General features: G+C 46.8%; 1 protein-coding gene across 1 annotated transcript in view; it reads left to right on the plus strand.

The window, feature by feature from the left end:
• The window catches only part of LOC119461001 (glutamate receptor ionotropic, kainate 2-like), a 354,408-nt gene extending 337,939 nt beyond the window's left edge, over positions 1–16,469 (plus strand). Inside the window, exons 11-14 of the mRNA XM_037722174.2 lie at positions 8,589–9,353; positions 10,242–10,464; positions 11,602–11,867; positions 13,736–16,469. Coding sequence (XP_037578102.1) covers positions 8,589–9,353; positions 10,242–10,464; positions 11,602–11,867; positions 13,736–13,960 — 1,479 coding nt within the window. The 3' untranslated portion in view covers positions 13,961–16,469. The remainder of the gene's footprint in view (positions 1–8,588; positions 9,354–10,241; positions 10,465–11,601; positions 11,868–13,735) is intronic.
• Positions 16,470–19,438: the final 2,969 nt, after the last annotated feature.

Here is a 19,438-nt window from a genome sequence, read left to right on the forward strand (position 1 = left end):
TAGCTCTGGACGTCACTATGCGTCGCCTAGCAACCACCTGGCATGTCTGCGCCCGGCCGCGCCACGCTGTACCGCCGCTTCCTGTACATCGCCAAGCTTACACAGCCGTGTAGGCGAGGAAGACGTAATATATGCCAATCTGTGTGGGCAGGGGAAAGAGTCAGTTTGTATCTGACGTAAAATCGTGGCCTGTTCCCTGGATAGCTCCTTATTAGGAACTGGATAAATTTTCCTGGAGAAAAAAAAAAAAGCCATGATGTCACTGCGCGCCGCTTCGTTCGAGGCCTTCGTATAAAAATAAAGCTCCGTGACGTCACGACAGCGGCACATTGCCTAGTGTTTCTGCGCCGAGCACATCGCTTCCGTCGCCTAAAAACATGGGCTGGGCGAAGAAGTACGCAACCCCCGAGGAAGAAGATGCTCTAAGGGAAGCCCTTCGCACCGCTGCTCGTGAACGAATGCAACTGCTGCGATCGAACCCGGAATACCGTGCTGGCGAATCTTCGTCAAAGTGACAGCGAAGAGCGGAAGATCTCGAGTACGTCGCCCTTTGCAGGGAACGCTCTTGTCTGAGTGATCGCAAGCGCCGAGAAAGGGATCCTGGCTATATACTGTGTCATGAGTAACTTCCATCGTCAAACCTACAAGTCTATGGGAGGCGCGAACGGCCGATTTCAGCGACAGTTCTTGAACGTCGAGTTTGGTCACGGCTGCCGCGTCTGCGATCGGCTGTGGTTTGACGTCAACCTGTCTACTCTGAACTCAGTTCGAGACTGAGAAGCGCAATGTTACCATGCAAGCGTTTCCCGCCGAGAACGACCCCGGAGAGATGAAGGTTTGCAAAATTCTTGGCATAACATAGCATTACATAGCAAAACTTCGTTAAAATATTAACATAACATAGCAATAAATAGCAAAAACTCGGTAAAATCTTAGCATAGCATTGCAATAAATAGCAAAACTCGGTAAAATCTTGTCATAACATAGTAATGTATAGCAAAAACTTAGCAAAACTTCGTAAACCTTGGTCGACCCCCAACTACGCTGTTTCTTCAGCCTTGCGTCACTAGTGCAAGCTGCCCTCTTTTTTTTTTTCTTTTTTTTTGCACGCATATTTTTTTCCTACCCGTTTGATGCAACATGTTTTCTGTTTTGTTACTCTAGATAAGACATATTTAAAACTGACACATGATGGTGTTCACTTTAAGTGAAACTGCAGGAAACAGCTTCGATCAACCTCAATACAGAGATGGACTTCACAGGATGTGTAACGGTGTCGAGTCTTCATGGAGCAGTCCGAGTTATGACATCGTACAGCGTTCTTTTGTAAGACCTAAAGGACGTCATCTATAGGCTAAATTAGTGTTTTTGAACGTTCGGGTTGTTGTACTTGGGAGTGGTTTACATTGTTACTTTACATTTTACATTATTTACATATCTACATCATTTACGGGGACGTCTGGATCGTCATCTTTGCTGCAGTCTGAGTTCCCTTCGGGCGGTGAAGTGAGCAGCCACTTATCTGTACGCACCAAAATTTAAGTCATGCGTGCCGAAATCAAGTTCAGAAACACTATATAGAGTCCCAGTATCTACCATAGTGGACAAAGGCATTTACGTGGTAGTAAACAAAAGACACAGTTGCACCGATCGCCAAACAAACTGTTTTGAGTTTCCCTGATTTCCTTCAAAAACACATTGCAATATATTTAGTTGAGCTGCGAGTAGTGCAAGAGAGAGAGAGAGAGAGAAGTCATAAGGGAAAGGCAGGGAGGTTAACCAGGCTGAGCCCGGTAGGCTACCCTGCACTGGGGAAGGGGGAAAAGAGATTGAAAGAGGAGAAGGAAGAGAGAAGTTCACAGTTCACACTTTGCACATTTACACTCAAGCGTTCATCGCTAAGTTTCGTCACAGGCGGTCATGCAGGCTTGTGCACTTCAAAAAGCGCAGCAGCGCCTTTGTAGCCCTGTACATAGAAGACGCACGAGGCCACGGGCCCAAGATCTTCTCCTCCGTAAAAGGCCTGTCGTCTAAGTGCCCCAAAGCAGTCCGAAGGGCAATCCTCTCTTCTTCGTATCTAGGGCAGTCACATAAGAGATGTCTGGTGGTTTCCTCAACAACACATGTGCTGCAGTTGGCATTGTCCGCCATTCCAATTAGGAATGAATAGGAGTTTGTAAAAGAAACTCCTAATCGCAGGCGGCACAGTAAGGTTTCTTCATGTCGTTCAAAACCGGGTAAAAGTCGTAATTGCATCTGTGGGTCCATGGCATATAGGGGCCGGTTGGTAAACTCTGGTGTATGCCATTTTCTTAGAGTTATAGTATGGGCAAGACTGCTGAGGTTCCGCGCTGCATCCGTTCTTGACAATGGTATTGGGATTCTTTCATATTCGTCATGTGCTTCACGGGCAGCTTTGTCACACATTCATTGCCATTGATGTTGCAGTGCCCAGGTAGCCACTGAAATACAATGTCGTGGCCTCTGACCACCGCTTAATGGTAGCGTACTCGTATCTCTGCTACCAATTGTTCATGTGGGCTGCGGCGCAGAGCTGATAAAAGTGACTGTAGGGCTGCCTTTGAGTCACAGAATATAGCCCAATTATTTCGTGATTGTTCGTGCACATAAAGTACTGCGCTACGGAGGGCGGCAAGTTCAGACCCTGTCGATGTTTTGACGTGGCTGATCTTGAACTTCTTGCAGAATGATGCCGACGGAATAACTACCGCTCCAGTAGAGCTGGTCAGAGTCGAAGAGCCATCTGCATAAATGTGAATTCGATCAGAGTAGGAATCATGCATCATATGTAGAGCAGCTTGATTCAGGGCGCAAGTTGGCAAGTCGGACTTCTTTGTAACTCCTGAAATGGAGAGCCGCACTTGTGGCTGCCGGAGACACCACAAAGGACAAGGTGGTATTGCGGTAGGCGTGAAGTCCGATGGAAGAGAAGATCGATAGGAGGTTACAATGCCCGAAAAAGTTGCATCTGGTCTACTTTCCGAGAGAGAAGCAAGGCGTTGAGACTGTAGTCGGGAAAGTTGTCGAAGATGATTTCGAAGGGTGTCTGTGGCGACATACGTTCTGATGGGATGTTCCCTGGTGATGGCAATTGTTGCAGCTGTTGAAGCGCATCGCGGTAGGCCAAGACAAGTTCTAAGTGCTTGAGCTTGCATGCTCTCAAGCACTCTGAGGTTAGTCCTCCGGGCACTTGACAACCCCGGAGTGCTGTAGGGCAAGAAACCCATAAAAAGCGCTTTGTACAGTTGCAGCATAGAACGCACCGACGATCACCATGCTTTTCCGGCGATGGCTTTGAAGAGGTGACTGATCGAGAGGAGTCTTTTCCTTAGGTAGGATACATGGGGGCTCCAGGAGAGGTTGCGGTCAACAGTGATCCCTAAAAACCGATGGTTCTTTTTGTACAAAATAGGCTGGCTATTAATAGACACAGGATATTCGGCCATCGATTTTCGCGTGAAGGCGACTAACGCGCATTTTTCTGTTGAAACGCTGAGACCTTGTCTCTGAAGATAAGTAGACGTCATCGTTGCAGCCTTTTGTAAACTTGCGCGAACTTGCGGGCGAGTTACTCCGGAAGCCCAGATGCAGATGTCATCTGCGTGAATTGATAGACTGACAGGCTGTGGCAAGGATTCCGGCAGCCCAATCAGAGCCAGGTTGAACAAAACTGGGCTCAAAATGCCACCTTGTGGAACCCCACGGTTGGTATAGTGGTCGGTAGTTTGACCATCTTCAGTGACTACAAAGAAGCTCCTTTGGGTCATAGTAGCTACGAATCCACCGAAAAGTGCGGCCTCCGATTTCAGCAGCCACGAGCGCGTCAAGAATTGCTTCATGGGAGACATTGTCATAAGCACCCCTCACGTCTAAAAATAGCGCTACCGAGATGCGTTTGGATGATTTTTGTTGTTGAATCGACCACACGAGATCAATGACGTTGTCAACCGACGAACGACCACGTCGAAAACCTGTCATCGCGTCTGGATTAACATTGTAATGTTCAAGAAACCACTCGAGGCGCGTGAGGATCATCCTTTCCATAAACTTGCCAACGCAGCTGGCGAGAGCAATAGGCCGATAGGATTTCAGTTCAAGGGGAGACTTTCCTTGCTTTAAGATTGGTACAAGACGGCTACGCTTCCACTCAGGGGGAACAACACCGTCACTCCATGAGACATTGAGATGAGTAGTGCAAAGAATGTAATGCCGACAATCAAGTGGACCTGTGCCGTAAAACGTGTTCACGCTTTAAGCTGCTCTTTCGGAATGAGGTCATGCTATTCAGTTATGCCACATTGGGCCCAAACTTTGCTAGATGGCAGCAATTACTTTCAAACACCACTGGGCCGGTATTTTGTATTGATGCCTTTCCTCTGCTAATACCTTTTCGCGCTTATCGCGCTTTGTCAGTGGTCAGAGCGACGGTCCGCTCGCGTTATCAATGGGATCAGCCGGCCGTGAGCGGTGGATGATAAGACTAGTATAGAATAAGTCATAAGGCATCGCTACAAAATACCGGTCCTGGACGCGCGTTCAGGACACTTGGCAGTGCCGTTTGTTTTCTAAAAATTATTAAAAAACGTCCACACTGATAGACGCCGGTTCTCACGAGGTTAAGTGACATCTTGTCACGATTTTTTCATCGTCATCGTAATCATCATTTAATAACCCTTAAAGGCCCCTTTCGGGGTATTACATAAGGGGGGGGGGGGGGCAAGAACAGAAATACAGAGCAGTCATGATATGAAAAGTTGTATGAACGCTAATATATAAAAAATACCACAATGCATCATACACGCTATTCAGTTGCGGGAGTCTATTGCTTAAAACAAGAAAGTACTTCCGTAATACTTATATATCATTGCGGATATGTTTGATGAAGTAGATAGGCAAAATATTATCGACAGGTTCGGCCAGCATAACGTTACAAGGGGACGACGCGACTTATAGGAAACGAGAACACCGTTATCTTTCTATCGTCCCCGTGAAACGTTATGCTGGCTAGTCGAACCGGTCCATATGCACCAACTATAGCCGAGCAAAATACCGTGAGATATAATCGTTCATTTCGTAGGGACGCCGGGTACATTGCTTGATAACAGCGTCTGAGGATATATCCACCTGCACTGCTCTTTCCATCCGACTTGCGTCTCCTGATATTGTGGTATATACCATGTGTTTGACGTTAGTAGAACCAAACCATAAAAATAAAATGGTGTACATTAGACGAACGAGGTCAAAAGTATACTACAGCGAAGCTGTGTATGGCAACCCCAGTAAATTTTCTGCGGCCGTGCGTGCACACCGTCGCGTCTGCACCTGTCGTGATTGCTTAGTGGTTATGGTGTTGGGCTGCTAAGCGCGAGGCCGTGGGATCAAATCTCGACCACGGCGGCCACATTTCTGTGGGGCGAAATTCAGAAAACAGCCGTGTACTTAGATTTAGGTGCACGTTAAAGAACCCCAGATGGTTCAAATTAATCCGGACTCCCTCACTAGGGCGTGCCGCATAATCAGATAGTGGTTTTTGGCACGTAAAATCCCATAACTTAATTAAATTTTGTTTACCACCGCGTCGACAAAGAAAAATTTCGTCTCCAGAGCTAGCGTAATTTTGAGTTTCCGCATGACATAATTATGTTTCCTCATATGTTCTGCAGGTGTAGTGTAAGACGTACGTTACAGATTTTGTGACGGGCTTTGGTTTGAGAAATTGAATTAGCTCAATAACGCACTTGAGCCAGGCGCACCGTCTACTAGAATGAGGATATATGCTGCACTCCGGCACACCATGCGTGCGCGCGTGACGAACGTGTGCACACGATGTATCTGTCCTTGATGAGTGGGCGCTGTGTCCGTTGCATCGGTCGCGTAGAGTGAGCTGTGACCGTAATCGATATCAGGGCAACAGTGTTAAAAAATGACAAAAATTACATTCACGATTACTGTGAGAACGCGCGTTACGCACAAGCGTATGGACGCGGCGAACCTGCACCGCGGCGTCGAAGCACCAATGGAAAGGGCGCGAACGAGGTCGTGGACGCTACGTTGATCTCGACGGCGCGACGTCTTGTGGTGGTGGCGCTTGTGTAACGTCGGCAACAGCTTCGTTGTACATCCAATTTCACAGGGTGAATGGAAGGCGGAAATTCTTTTTTTTTTTTGCCCGCAGTCCTCTTGATTTACTCGTACTTTTCGTGGAAGTGCGATTAGTCGGTAAATTAGTTCTGCTATATTAACATTTCCCACCTCGTTTATCTCTCTCCCTCTCTTAGGCATTTTTTTAAATATTAGTTTTAGGACGTAATTTGCGATAGAGGAGTTGTATAGCGTGCTGAGAAACGCCTAATGAAATCGTTTTCATGCGGTTACCTTCTAGGCGAGTCTTTGATGAAAACCCACGAGATTTGATGAAAACCCACGAATTATGAAACAATTAATGTCACTGTGTGCTTGCGCGTCTGAAGTGCGGTAATTTCAATCGTGCTTCTAAAGAAAGAAGCCAGCATGCTCATTGAAAGCCGACGACTATATCTGCATCCCTGTTCAGCGCCTGCCTATATTTATCCTTTGGGACCGTGGCCAATTTATATCTTCACTACGAAGGTACGGAGGTATGCTGGACGCCACGGCTGATCGTTAGCTTTCTTGTTTTTCGATGGGTGTAGGGGCTTCGTCATTTAGAAATGCGATTGAGAGTGCTGCAATCCCGATGCGCCAAGCACTCATTCACGTCATTTTCTTTTTTCATATTTCGCGGGCATATAAACGATTAATTGAGTCTTTTTGAGCCCGATTACAGCTTCTCAGATGCGACCAATGCCATACAACTAATATTAAAAAAATTGCTTAGTTTAAACGTAACTAATTTAACTGGACTAAAAAAGTGGTCTGAGCAAGTAAAGACGTCTACGAACAATCTGTTGTGGGTCTTGGTTGTCTAAGGTTATCAATACTTTTAAAACTTGGTTCTAGTTACGTGAAACACCCGGCATATGTTTGCAGTACTACATCTATTCTATTGGAGGCAGTTTGATTGAATCGGCTTTCTCGCAAATCTAGGGCACGCCGCAGCTACTCACGCTTCAAGCGTTATAACAAAACTAACCCCTTCAGTGGGCGGTGATAAGGCAGGGCTTCGTTTCGGGGACAGGCTACTGATAGACGTGACCTGAACCTAGACTGGTTTGACTGGGACGCTGCGCGCGTAAAAAGCCAGTTATCGGTGACCCGCGTATTTAGTAGCGCTAGCCCACGCTCCTAATAGGGCTGCCTAAAAGCAGTAATCTTCCTTCAACAGCACGTAAACACTCTTGAGTCCAGCAATCTTGTCCGCAGGCAAGTTTTTATGGAGTTGACTAGAAGAACGAGTGGCACGTAAGATCGGTGTACTTTCATTTTTTCCAGCAGAATAGGTATTGAAACGTAAAAGACGGGATAAAAAAACGCAAATTTGATGACACTCTTCTTTACGAAAACGATGCAACTGACACTGTGTTTCACTAAAGAAAGTTTAGGGACTGGGCGACTTGATTATGCAGTTAAAATGTTTTTCATGTTTATTTCGCCTCCTTCTAGACGTCCACAATAAACTCATGTTGTGGTAATATCTTTGCATTGGGGATCGATCACACAGAATTGTTAGGAAACCGCTGTGCGAAATATTATGCAGACCCCACGTACCGTGAGAACCGAAGTTATGCGAAGCATTTTGCAGGCTATGACGCCGACCCTGCGGCGGCGCGCCTCAACCAGCTGTTTGACTTTCTCGAAGAGTCCGAGCAGGCCCTCATTGTGGATCTCGAACACGCTTAGCGCCAGAAAGAACGTGCGCTTTCCTAGGTGCTCGATCATTGCGAACACGGTTCCCTTGGTCTGCGCCAAGTAGTACCCCAGCAGTACGCCATCCTCGAGCTTCTCAAGTAAACCCCTGAGGAACGCAAAGGCCGATTTGACGCGCTTTTCGACGAAGCGGCAGCCCTCTAAGAGCTTCTTTGTGAACGTCAACAGCCGGGGGTCGTCGATCCAAGTCTCTGTGATGACTCTCTCTGTTGACCATAAGGGCCATGGTGCCCCCAAACAATCTTAGAAAGCTTTATAAAGGCTGTTCAAGTTCTTGTTCACAAGCATTCTTATTTCAAATGCTGACTGTAAATGTAAATGCGCTCGTTGAAAGGCAGAAGCAATAGTGTCCTTTTGTGTTGGTTTTGAAAAGTAAATTGGGCAAATGATTTCGATATACAGGATGTATATTGAAGCATGTACCATTTTTTACAAGTAAGCATTAAATCAGTAAAACAAGCCACGTGACTTAGCTATGTTCATTTTCAGTGTTCCCCACCGAAAAAAAAAACAGGTAACATTCATTGTTATTGGCGATGGGAACAATCAACTTAGCGAGGCTGGTTAACTGTTTCATCCAGTGAACATATTAGTGTAACCAAGACACAATGTTCGTGTCGCGCGTCGCTAATTTACGCCCATTAATTACAATGTCTTTGTTGTGTCTTTTTCTTTCAATTTCACACGCTGCTCGTCATCCATCCGGGGGCTCCAACCCACAGTCACGGCCGTACGTGATGATGAAGCAGAACAAGAACCTGACGGGTAACGACCGCTTCGACGGCTTCTGTATCGACCTCCTTCGCACCATTGCCGACTTGCTGGGCTTCAACTACGAGCTCTACCTGGTGCCCGACAAAAAGTTCGGCGTCGAGAACACCACCACAGGCGAGTGGAACGGCATGGTGCGGGAGATCATCGACAAGAACGCCGATCTGGCCGTAGCGCCCATGACCATCAACTACGCGCGCGAGTCCGTCATTGATTTCACCAAGCCCTTCATGAACCTAGGCATCGGCATCCTCTTCATGCTGCCCTCGGGCATGCCCGTCAAGCTATTCTCGTTCATGAGCCCCCTGGACGTGGACATCTGGCTATACGTGCTGGCCGCCTACATGCTCGTCTCCTTCACCATGTTTATCGTGGCGCGGTTCAGCCCCTACGAGTGGCGCACCCCGCACCCGTGCGTGCGAGACGCCGGCGTCATGGAGAACCAGTTCAGCCTGGGCAACAGCTTCTGGTTCACCATCGTAACCCTAATGCACCAGGGCTGCGACCTCAACCCGAAGGCTACGTCGACGCGCATCGTGGGGACCATCTGGTGGTTCTTCACGCTCATCCTTATCTCGTCCTACACGGCCAACCTGGCCGCCTTCCTGACCGTCGAGCGCATGATCACGCCCATCGAGAGCGTCGAGGACCTGGCGGAGCAGAGCAAGATCTCCTACGGAACCCTGGACTCGGGCTCCACCATGACCTTCTTCAGGGTGGGTGGTGGCCGGGGCTCTGCTTCTTGCATGTCAAATTACACGCGCAACAACGCGAAGGCAACTTTTCAAAGGGGTCTGTGTGGAAGGCAGAAAATGTGCCGTGTAGGCTCCATTTAATAATATGCCGCGTGTTATAGTAAAGGCAGTAGTAGCAGGGAAATGGAAGAAATTAAAGAATGAATGGATGCAGTGTAACAAAGATGGTTTCTTCATTCCTCTAATAGGCTACTAATCTTAAGGATTGGGTGAAGTAACTGTATAATGCACGGATACATGGCCTCTAAGTTATCAACTAATCTTTATTTTAAAATCGTATGCAATTGCCATTGGCATACGCAATGTAGCTTTTTGCATAGTTGCGTTGATTGAAACAAGGTAGAAAACCTTCCAAGCCGTTGTAGTGAAGCTGTCCCGAGCAAGAACGTTACCACAACAGCAGACGTTCAAGAAAAGTTGGTCATTGTGAATTGCTGGCAACACTTCCTAATGTAAACACTGAAATTGCTTTAGGTATATTTTGATGCTGGCACCCAGAAGAACAGATATGACATGCATCAGATATTATTAAGAAGTTTAAGGAACGGTCCCTTCATCGAATTTGTGTTGCTGGTTAATGCTGTTTTGAAAACGTCTCCCGTCACAGACACTTATAGGCCGGCTTGTGAAAGCTGTCAAGCAAAGTTAACACGTGCTTAAACTTAAGGTTATCGAAAAAAAAAAAAAACATGATGCTTTTTTCACAGAAAATTCACTAATGTGTTTTCTTTTTCCTGCATCTATGCTCACTACCTTTAAGCTATTCCTGTTGTCGGTGTGTCCTATACGCGCAAAAGTAGCTGCGCTATATTGAAGATGGCGTTAACGTTACCCTTTATCATGCGGCAGGATTCCAAGATTGAGACGTATCAGAAGATGTGGCGGTTCATGGAGAACCGTCCCGGAGTGTTCGTCAGCTCCTACGAGGATGGAGTACAGCGAGTACTGCAGGGCAACTACGCCTTCCTCATGGAGTCGACCATGCTCGACTTCATGGTCCAGCGCGATTGCAACCTCACTCAAGTTGGTGGACTGCTAGACTCCAAAGGATACGGCATTGCCACGCCTATGGGTATGTAGCCTATACCGAAGACATTTCCAAGCCCACATAGTGAGGCTTTGCTGGTTGTGAAGTCCGAAAAAAGAGTTCGAGGTAACTCAGTATTGTACCGAGAAATACGAATTGTAATCTGGACTGTTACAGTGGCGAGCGTGGCCTTTCGTTACAAGGCGTGAGAGGGGTTACTCAGTCTTGAACAAACGGGAGTGCATCGCTCACATGCAAAGCACGAAGGCGGCAGCGCTCGGGAGACAAATCTATTCGTGTAAATGTTTTGTCATTGTAAAAGCCCTGCTTGAAATCAATATTACTGGGCTAGCACTTTAGCGTAGCTTATTTACGATCTCTCGTAAGCCGTGTAGAATGGCACTGGCATAAATGGCAAGACGATAAACCTTGATCTCGGTGACGCCACTGTTCCTTGTAGTTTTTTAACAGCGGAGCTGTTTAAGTTTGCCGTTATTCCGTTAGCCGTCCACAAAAATGTGGGCCGATCCTGGCGGTCGTGCAGAAAGGGTCCAAGCGCAACGGCACATACCCCTGTGAACTAGCGCAGCTGAGCCTCGCGAAGTCTAGCTAAGCAGGGTTGGCACTACTTAAGCTTACTCACTCATTGATAGTCAATCGATAGCCAATCAATAGCTAATCGATAATCGACCAATAATCAATAAATTCCGGAAAATGATAGAGATGGCTTGGTAGTGCTTAGCTTAGCCCAAATACGTGGCCAATACCTTGTGATAGCCAATCAATAGCCAATAAATAGCCAATCAATAGCTAATCGATAATTGATCAATAATCAATAAATCCTGTAAAATGCTGGGGATGACTTGGTAGTACTAAGCCTATCCCAAATGCATGGTCAATACTTTGCGATAGCCAATCGGTAGCCATTCAGTACCTAATCGATAATCAATCAATTATCAATAAATTCCGGAAATTGCTGGGGATTACTTGGTAGGGCTTAGCCTAGACCAAAAGCCAGGACTAGCTAGGTGCCCATCAGCTCTGCTGTCTCTTTAGCATTGCGCCTCCAGCGCAAGCTCCGCCAGTTTTTTACCTGTAACTTGCTTTCTTCAGTGAATCTGCATGTACCGCACGCTGTGCGGAGCAAGTTGACGCATCTCGCGCGCGCTGCTTCACCTTCAGGCTCACCTTGGCGCGACAAGATCTCTCTGGCCATCCTAGACCTTCAGGAGAAAGGCGTCATCCAAATGCTGTACAACAAGTGGTGGAAAAGCCCCGGACTCACCTGCAACCGAGACGACAAGAACAAGGAGGGCAAGGCCAACGCGCTGGGGCTCGCCAACATTGGCGGAGTCTTCGTAGTGCTTCTCTGCGGGCTCGCCGTCGCCATCCTCACCGCAATCATGGAATTCTGCATCAACTCTCGCAAGCATGCTCAGACAGACAGGGTATGGTCAGCCTTAATTTTTCACTCATTTCTGGTTCTATTTATGCACCGCTTCGCCAGATACGCGAAATTCCTCAAGCAGGCTTCCTTGTCCATTCTGACTGTCATAACAACATGTCTGGCTTTACGCTCGTGGTACTAAAGAAACATATTGTGTTTATCGATAGTGAGGAACAGAATACAGATGGGGTGTGTGGATCTGGCAGCGACATTTCGCTGCGTAATCACGCTTTGTTTCCACTGGTAATGTCATGTCCGCTATATTTGTTGCGTTCAAATAGATGCATTGGGAAGCTGACTTATGGAATTACGCATATCATTTAACCGGGGTGAAACGGAGCAGCGAAATTGAACATTTACCTCGGGATAGATGGGTCGAGAGAAACCTCCGGAAAATGGTAACTATCAAGCAGCCTGACATGAATGAACCCATCTTAGTGTAATATGGAGTCCATACTCCTGTGTGCTAGCGCCGCTGTTCTTGTGCCGATGCGAGCCTCCTCACATACCACTAAAAAAATATACTTTTTCTCATGGCTTCAGTGTTCTCTTAATTATCAGGGTAGAGTTATTTGGGTTGAAGAAAAATAAGTCTATTATACTTATTCGGGACGTGTAATGAGAAATTATTTTCTGAAGGTACCGCATTTGCCACTCTGTAAAAGTGCACAAAGGTTGAGCTGATTCCGCAAGCCTATAGCACCATGAAAAGCAAGAAATGTACACCTTTTCCTGCATGTATGAGCATCCCAAGCAAACCACCAAGCTTGCAATGTGACAGCTCAACTGCTGCAGTAGAGCAGTGTTGTGAAGGACCTTGATTTGCAGAGACTAGCTGTATCAACAGATATGGTGCAACACAAAGTTTTTGTTTGAAAGAAAGTGCGCTGCACAAGAACCACACATGATGTTCCTGGATGCAATCACGATGAACTTATCCTGCTGCACTGCCTATTCCAAAAAGAAAGCTCTGTCAATACCGACGACAAATTATTCGCATGTATTTGCATGAAACATGTGACATTGGCATGTTTTTCCTCATCAAATATGAAGGACAACTTATTTCCAAGTACTTCAGAATACCAAACATTGCCATGCTCTGTGATATCAAATCTGCTGCATGCTTTTCTTTTCTCGCTTGCGTTTTGCTTGGGCCACGGAGCAAGATATGCAGGACTGCCAACTCACGCCATGTTTAATGCATCAGCCGCGTCCCGCTAACTAAAAGCGTTGCGAGCCACCTTCTCCCGACATTTCGCCCTACCTTAGCCTCCACTAGGTTCTACCCTCTGCACGTACTGTTATGTTTTGCGTCGCTGGTGCATGTGCTTTCATGTTTCTCCACAAACCACGCTGCTATTTCATATTCAAGCACTTGTACCAGTCATCAGGGTAACTGGTAAAATTAACATAGACGTCAGAGGAAGCGTTTATGGGTCATGTTAAGCCTCCTACTAGTACCTTAATCAATATCCAAGTTTGTCACGTTGAATGTGTGTGCCTTCACTTTTGCTACAAAACGCAGTAATGACCATCCCCTGGACCAACTGCTACGAACTAAGCTAGAGATAACTCTAAATTTGAGAGACAAACATTAGTAAGCCCTGTAAGGTCACCAAGAGGTCCACACGCGTGATTTCGTATACTCAAGGAGGTAAAAATGTACGCCAAGTGACAACAATATATGAAAGGCCAAACTAAAACAAAGGTTATGGGAGACAGCTAGGGCAGCACTATATTCAAGGAGCGTTGTGACAGTGGCCGAGGCTGCCTTCCTCTTGCTCCGTGACCCCGGCCGTGCGAGCGGACTGCCAGGTCGTAACGGGACGCCCCTCTGGCGCGCAGAACTTGCTATTCTGTTCCACGCAGCAATCGCTCTGCTCGGAGATGGCCGAAGAGCTGCGGTTCGCTGTGCGCTGCCGGGCATCGCGCCAGCGACCGGCCCTGCGTCGCCAGTGCTCCAAGTGCCTGACCACGACGGCCGCCAACACGTACGTGCCGAGCGCCATGGACCTGCACGCGCAGGAGAACGGCATCATGCAAATGCTCGAGATGCGCAAGTCGCCGCTGCACTTCGACTGCACCGACTCCTAGCACAGGGCCGCGGAGGGGGCCCACCACCAGTGCGGTGGCGCTGGTGGAGGCGGCGGCGGCGGCAGCAGCTTGGCCTCCTCCTCGAACTACGACGTGCCGCAGCTGTGCTACCTGGGCGCGCGCCCGTCGACGAGCTTGCACTCGGCTTCCACGTCGACCATTCAGCAGCCGGACTTCGGTGGTGGTCGCTGCCCGATCCACCACCCCGCGGCGGCGCCCAGGCCCTCGCCGTCTTGAGGGCGACGGAAGGTGGCGGCGACGACGGCGAGCGCGGGTGGAGGGCGACGTCGCCACCGCCGACGTCACCGCGACGACGTCTCTCCCCGCTCGCCGTGCCGCCACCGGCGCTGGTGAGACTCGGGTCGCCAGCGAGGTGATCCACTCTGGACTTCGATGTATGGTCTCGCTACGCGCGTGGCAGGGACTTCTTTTTGTTCCCTTGACAACTGGCAGTGGACTATCTGCCTCCCGCGGAGGTAAAAGTTACGAAGATGGCTTCATGGACGCCACGTAATGTACGTACTTCGAGGCTACACCTCTGCGGGCAGTGTGTGTGTGTGCCTGCGTGCACAGAGCCATGTCTTCAGCACCCGCACAACGTGGACAGCGTGTCTTGGCAACAAGAGTTGTCGCCACTGGTGACACAAGCAATCTTGGTGACAATGACTAGGCACCTGTGGTGACGTGGTATAGTGGACACGCACGTTCGGGTGACAAAGAAGCGATATTAACGGCTGAAATGCTGCTACGATGCACGTTTTTGTTCATAACGTTTTGGTTGAAAGGTACGCCCCTAAACAGACTCGCTAGCTGATGGTTTTCGGTGTTGCGAATGCCAACCGAAGAATGTTTCGAAGATCGATTATGGTTAGTCTACATTACCGAGCTGCATTGTTGTCAATGCACGTGATGGTTTACATCTATTGAATGAAGTAGTGTTGCTCGTCGACTGGTCGTATGAGAAGGTATCCATTGATATAATGTCAACGTGGTTGTCTGGAGTCAAGTTTAACCCATATACATGAGAATTCTGAGTGAGAAAGCCAACGTGGAACAAGGAGTTCACAGCATGCCGGCGGCATTACACATGTTAATCTCCGGGCATATTGTTCGCGGTAGAAGGGATAAATTCAGACATGTGCATTGTATATTTTTATGACGGCAAAAATCTCTGTAGTGCTAACGCGCATTTACTGTGTTATATCGTAGTCACTGACTCAGCATAAAGATCTGCATAAAGTACACTGAGAACAAAATGTGTTAGGCTAGGGATACAATATAGTGGCTTCAGCTTGTAGGAAAGATGACAAAACGAAATTACTGACTGTGAGTGGTACAACATTAACCGGAAACGCTTTGGTAATTTCTTCTTCAGAACGAACACTTCGTATGTTCTCTTTCGCTCGCCTGCACGCCAATTTTGCTCGTGACTCCAAGTTTCTCGTCGGCTTTTGTCTAGCTTATTTGTCAGACTGGTCACAGCGTGTGTAGGACGTGTGTGGACGTATTTAGATGCTTCGCAGTCTGGACAAATCAAGCATGATGCACTCATGATTCTGAGTGACATGCAGCTTTTTCTGTCTTCTCATTAATTCCCTCTTTTTTTTCTTAACATAGCTTACTGAAAGACATTTCGCGAATATTATTCCCTTCTTGGTCACCGGACGCTATCGAACCTTTGGAACTTTCGAATCTGTTTGTGTATGGCACTTCATGATGTGTGTGTGTGATCGTCACCAGTGGCACGAATTCGATGGGGTGTACCTTATCGTAAGCACCAGCGACGGAATATTTGCCACGGATGGACTTGTGGTCGTTTGCAGGAGTGTGTGTTGTTGTTCGTTTAGACTTGCACTTACTTCTGTCACATTTTTTTTTCTCTTCATCACTATATCTGAGCTAAATTGCAAAGCATCCTTGCACTAAAACACTTTTAGAAAATTTGAATCTAGATACAACTTGATCTCATCGTTTTTGCCATCTTATCTTTCCGGTTGTTAATAGAAGAAAACATGCTTGAAGTGGCAGAACTGACTTAAGAGAAAAAAATGTCTGTAGATTAAGTAGATTCACCTAAAACACACCTCAAAGCTCACAATTAACAACGCAGTTATCGGTGCCTCTTGAAAAGGCTTTGCGAAGATGTTTTAGATGGTTAGGTAGGAGCTTTAGCACAGGTTACGCTCTAGCAGGTGACATTCAAGTGCTCGTCATTCGTCGTTGCAGAGAACAAGCAATGGAATTTGTTCCCTTTCAAGGCTATAGCAGTCACGAAATATATTAAGCTCCACGTGGCTATAGCAAGAAATCTGAAAGAAGCTTTAATCTTCAGAAACCGGAAAAGGCAAAGGCAAAATGAAGGCTAGTTCTGTGGTAACGCATTCAACCTGCAGATGCATGTGGAGTTTCACGTTAGTCCTGACGTGCCCAAAATTGTTGGTGCGTTGCTAAAGAACATCGGAGCGGAACAGTAAGAACTCGACAACCGTGACTCGCTAAATATATGCCGCACAAATGAAGCTGGTGAGATGTCTCAGCTTCTCCTACGCGCATCACTGTATAGCCTCGCTATAAAGTTACGAAGTTTGCGAACGCGAATTCGGCAGCTCACGCGAACTCGCAAGCGTGTAGTTCAAGATCTGTTATTGTAGAGCTCCTTTAACAGAAAACCGGCCAAAATTGCTGTAGTCGCAACAGCGAGAGTCGCTCGCGTGTTTGACTTAGTTCACGCCTATTGTGCTCTCTCGTCTGATTAGGCCTATACTACAATCCGTTGTTTCTGAACGTCTATGCGAGGAGCTGACGAGACGAAGAATATTTATCGCGGTCGAACCTGTTTGAAATCTATAACGGGAGAAAAAAATACACTCCTTCCCTCCACTATATGCTAAAGAAGTGTTTTAGAATGGTCAAAGAAAATATTGTTGCATGACGTGAAGGTTCATCTACTGTAAACGTTGTTTGCCGGCCACTCGTGGCAGCTTTGCACGTGAAAGCGCTTCGCGTGACAAAGGCACAGATGTTCTTTGTTGAACGTCACGCTCACTGGGCTGTATAGGACCATTTGAAGCAGATACGAAAAAACAATCACCCATACTATTTAATATACACAATACTCTCAAGACTCACATATATGTACATACAATACCTTTATCACTGTTGACGCATTACACGCAAAGTATTTGCTTTTTGTTTCTTCACCTTCTTTTTTTCTTTTTCGAGATTTTTCGTTAAATATGAACACCAAAAGAAATGTTCGTAGCTATCTGCTGTAGAAGGGCATTACTTTCTTTCTTCTTCAAATGCGCAATACTGCAGACGCCTGATATACGGCTTAGCGTTGCTGAGTACGTCTAATAAGCACGGCAGAGATATTTTTGGCTACCGAATGGCTGTACGTAGGAAACAGTTCGACACACCCATGACTGAGATAGCACCTTCGGTTTGTTATTTCCAGTACAACACCACCACTTATAATAAATGTTCTCCATGAAACGAGGACAGTCCGAATGAGCTTCTTCTAGGATTAGGGTATAAGAATGCGCTTTGAGGATCGGTAACAAGCGCCATCGAACGGACACCGTTGGCATTGCGCTAGCTTCTTTTAAGTTCTACGGCGCAATGCCTGACGTTCTTGTTTTCTATAGAAAACTGTTATCTACCACTTGATCATTTTAGGCGGTTGTTCCCCCTGAAGGGCTAGCTGCTGGTACTGGCTGCGGGTACTGGCTACAGCACTAATAAAAGGTATTAGAGGTTTCTAGAGCGTCTTCGCACTTGATGCCACAACTCTCTGTCGTGACGTTATAGTGGACGCACTCATTACTGCAAACTTTAAAGGCGAACAGGAGCCGCATGCGAATTTGCACGTAATACAGGTGCAATAAGTGGTTTAAGCGCCATGCCGAGCAGTGTTTCTCCCCTTTTACTGCTTTGGCACTCAAGGAGAGTCATGAAACAAAGAACAAACGCGTATGGTTACTTGTTGTCATTCTCTCATCATGCTGCACTGTGATCCGCGCGCAATAAATTCGTAGGGCTTCCTGCGAAGCGGCAAGGGATAAAACTGTGAAAAGCCTCGGCTAGGAAATTTGGACCATGCCTGCCATCGTGTCAGTGATGCTGGGGAGGTAACAGAACGAAGAATACGAACACGTAAGGTACAAGAAATACAATTACGATTCTTTAGGGCATAGTGTCATTGATTCCGTGAAGAACAAGAGATAGTGTTTTACTTCCAGACGTCCATTATCGTATAACGTACGTTGAAACTAAGATAGGATTATTGACCACACGCCACTATCTGTTTTAGATGCATAAAGCGAAAATGGGCTCCTTGTTCTGCTGACATTATACTTTCAGAGCTGTACAAGCTGCCGATGCGTTCTACCTAAAGCGAGCAGCTCTCAGATATCATGGAACACTCAAGTTCTTGTGTTGTTTGCGTGTATCGTGGAAAAAAAATGAAGATTAAGAAGACGGCCTTCGTAATGATTGCGTGAACACGCAATCCGCAAGAACTTTTTATCGCGTAATGTGGATGCGCAGCATAAATCTTGTATTTCACTTTACGAGTGCATTCGCTTCGCCTCCAGCATGGTAGCGTACTTCAAAAGAAAAAATGATAATTGCTGGCAATTTTTGTCTGAGAAGAGTATTTGAGGTCATTCCTTCACTTCGCTTGTAATGGTGGATATATTCTGACTTCCTCTATTCAACGGCACTAGTTTTATGACACTCAGTTCAATGGCCGAAGGTAAGCAATATTCTGTTTGCGCATACAATAGCGATAAAAATGAGAGGGAACACCCAATTCGTTTTTAAGCACAAATTATTCGCGATGTGTCGATTCTAATCTGACATATTAGCATGTAAGGAGTAGCTTTCACGTTTAATACTTCGTATCATTTAACACATCTAGCAGCGCAAGTCTGTTTAGCCACTATGATCTCTCGAATGCAATTCACGTGTTCAATTTCACTTTTTTTTCAGGGGTTAGCTACATACTATTTAAATTCGGTGATCCCGAGTTAAACTTTTTCTTCCTATCTGAGGCCTGCTCTTCAGCTGCGGGACACTTTGCACAAGTACCCGTTATAACAAACATGTAAACTCCGCGCTGAATTGCACATACTGGATCAGAGCTGTTCGCGCGTCATGTCTAGGCGAGAGTTGCAATGTGGGCTTGTTGGTAACGCACCTTTGAAGGGTTTACGGTAGCGCGATGAAAAGACAGGACACACATAGAGCCGTGTGTGTCCCTGTGTGTCTTCCTTTGTCCTGTCCTTTAATCGCGTTACCGTAAACCCTTCAAGATGTCTAGGAGTTCGCACAAGATTATATTTTTCTCTAGTTGGGGAAGGAAAATGGGCTTTCGGATTGAGAAAGCTATGAAGGGTCACTTTGTTTCCCTACATACATGATTACACTGTCTCCATGTTCTACTCCGGCAGGGGCCGTGTGACAAAGCTGTCACGA

Source organism: Dermacentor silvarum, chromosome 8 (assembly GCF_013339745.2).
Source record: "Dermacentor silvarum isolate Dsil-2018 chromosome 8, BIME_Dsil_1.4, whole genome shotgun sequence".
Classification (NCBI taxonomy): Eukaryota; Metazoa; Arthropoda; class Arachnida; order Ixodida; family Ixodidae; genus Dermacentor; species Dermacentor silvarum.